At 59.3% G+C, this 2786-nt stretch overlaps 1 protein-coding gene across 1 annotated transcript; it reads left to right on the top strand.

Moving 5' to 3' along the window:
• Positions 1-47: 47 nt before the first annotated feature.
• On the top strand, positions 48-2498 carry DQ04_13221000 (hypothetical protein; the record flags this gene model as incomplete). Its single annotated transcript, XM_009316908.1, has 1 exon — positions 48-2498. The coding sequence occupies one exon, from the start codon at positions 48-50 to the stop codon at positions 2496-2498; it is 2451 nt and encodes an 816-aa protein (XP_009315183.1).
• Between the last annotated feature and the right edge of the window lie 288 nt (positions 2499-2786).

Below are 2786 nucleotides of genomic sequence, written 5' to 3'. Positions count from 1 at the left end.
GGGGGGGGGGCGGGAAGAAATAGTCTGGGCAGCAGGCCGGTGATAAAATGGGCGCGGAGTCCTCTCACGTCACTTCGCAGCACCCGAACTCGGCGCACCCCATTGTGGAAAACGTGGAATGCTTCAGCGGAGCCACCGGGGTGAGCAAACTAAGCGGCACATCGAGTGAGCGAGGCCCTGAAAATCTCACCACAAGTAGTAGTAGTAGTAGTAATATTAGTGCTCACAGTATTCGCAGCCGCAGTGTTGACGACGCGAGCACCTCTAGCGGTGCTCTTGGGAGTGAGCAACAACAGCAGAGAAGGCGGCTGCGCAACCGACAGTGGCAGCCACCGAAGTGGAACACGAATGACAAACGAAAGAAACAACAACAGCAGAACGAGATGGGCCACTTGGGGGCGCTGGATCCAACGACTGGCACGAGTGCTATGTCGAAGCTGCGGAACGGACACAGCAGTGTGCAGCGAGCGCCGGCGCGATACGGCAGAGGTCTAGCTCTCGAAGTGCCACCCACATCTTCAGATGTGCCGGGGTGGAACGTGAGGGAGGGACTGGTACCGAATCAACGGCATCCGCAGCCTGCGGTGGTGACGATGGTGGGGGAGGACGATGGGATGGGCGTCCACATGGCCGGCGACGCATATATGAACCAGCAGGACATGTTGGACATGAATCCCGCACCAGAGGCCTACGGCTTTGACAACAACGACATACACATGCACGGTGCGAACGTCTCGACGGCTCCTGGCACAACGCCGAATCCGATGCGGGCTCCTGTGGCTAACAACAATACTGACGTCTCCGTTGAAACCTGCAGGAAGCTAAGCAAGAGTCGTGACGGTGATTGGAGTGTTGTAGTTCCGGGGTGCGGCGATGCTGGCTGCGGTGGCGATCTCTTAGTTGACGGTAATGTTCGGGGTGTAGGTGGTGGTAATGCTGCTGTCAGCGGCAGCAAAGGCAACAATACGGCTAATGGCAAGCACAATGGTGGAAGAACCAATAGTGTTTTGCGTTGGGATGACAAGGAGGTAAACCTTGAGAGTAGCTGCCGCATGCAACGTGCAAAGATGTGGCGTTTCGCCGATGAGCCTCTCCCACGCGAGATGATGGATCGGCCAAAGGGCGAGAAGGGCATTGACGACGGCATGAATGCCGAGCAGAAGCCCCAGCAGTTAGGCCACGAAGGGGCGGAGCACGATGCGCAGCGATTGATGCCGTTGCAGCATACCGGAATGACCAACAGCAGTGCGTCGTCGTTGGTGGTCTCCTCTGGGCACCGTAGTGCGACAGGCTCGATGAGCGTAAACCTCAACGGCGTTCGCGCGTTGACGGATCGTGCACGCGCTGTCGTCGGCGACTCTGGGGAATCGGCGTCGCGTAGCTCGTCGACGTGGGTGTCCGCCACCAGTCGCGGAAGTAGCCGCAGCGCGAGCCTCGGGACGCCGAGGTGGCTACGTGACAGTGGCAGCAACGGCGTAAACAACCGAAGCTGGAAGGAAGAGGGAACGTCACGAGTGGTGCCACCGCCACGATCCGGGACCAAGTTGCAGTCCTTTCGCGAGCAGCAGCAGCAGCAGCAGAAGCAGCAGCGCTTTCCCTGCCTTCCTTCGATGGAGCGGCAGTCGTCGTGGTTCAACAGGCGCAGCAGCAGCAGCAGCAGCCGCAACGTCAATAGGGACCCACACGAGATAACTGCGGAGTTCTCGGCCAGCGAGAGCAGCGCGGCAGAGTGGAGCATGTCTGATGCCAACGCGTTCGCGAGGGCGGGGTCGACTGTCAGCAACACCGGCAGCGTGGACGTCAGCTTGGACGACATCCATGACGAGCGTCGCGGGGACGACGGCGTCTCCCGCCCGAAGAAGGACTCGCGCCGCCAGCGGGTCGCAAAGGGTGAGGGCCGGCGCAGAGAGAGAAATGGGGCGCGGCGGCACAATGGCACTGGCAAGAACGCGAACAACAATGGGCTGCCGTCGCCTCTTCTCGGCGGTGGACACGCACGCACACAACATGACGAAGGCGGCGCGAGGGAGAACAGCGGGAGTAGCACCGCAAGTTTAGCGAGGTACCACAGCAGACTGTATGGCAGTGGCCCTGGCAGTTCACTGGAGGACAGCGGGAGTGGCGCCACGCCACAGCGCTCTACGCGGTTGAAGCGGCAACCGTCAATCGAGTTGTCATCGTTCATTGGCGGGCGGCGAACGCGGGAAAGCAACCCCCCACCTGGGTCCGGTGGCACACGCCACTACAAACAGCGCCAGCATGACAAAAGGGATGCGCCGCTGCAGCAGCACGAGGTGTTGGGTAGTTTCGCCAACTTGCGCCTTGAACACCACTCCATGGAGGGGCCGAACACCGTGGAAGACTTCACCACTGCTGGCACCCCATCACGTTCATCGCTGCGGAAAGAATTCCGGCCATTGACGTGTGAGCAGGACCGCTTAAAGGCGCTGCTGGAGCGCTACCAAGCGGGGTTGGGTGCTGAGAGCGAGGAGGATTAGCGCTGAGATCCTGCGTAGCTGCAGAGCCCAGAGACCCCATGGATAACTGGTGGGGAAGGGGAACAAAAGGGTTTGGGGTCCATGCTTTGGTGCTGCTGCGTGTTGCGTCTCTGGTTGCGATCAATGTTCCCGTGAAACGTGTAACACCATGCGGAGATATGGTCGCATATATCTCCAATGGTTCGGAGGTATCTTCTCCATATGTGTTGTATTTTGCCTCTCTGCGTGTTCCACTCACATCCTTTTCCTTCTATGATTTGCCTCCTCCCTGTATATATGTTTTTTTTT

Source organism: Trypanosoma grayi, assembly GCF_000691245.1.
Source record: "Trypanosoma grayi strain ANR4 Tgr_1322_V1, whole genome shotgun sequence".
NCBI classification, from domain to species: Eukaryota; Euglenozoa; class Kinetoplastea; order Trypanosomatida; family Trypanosomatidae; genus Trypanosoma; species Trypanosoma grayi.
This window is presented reverse-complemented; position numbering and strand designations above follow the sequence as displayed.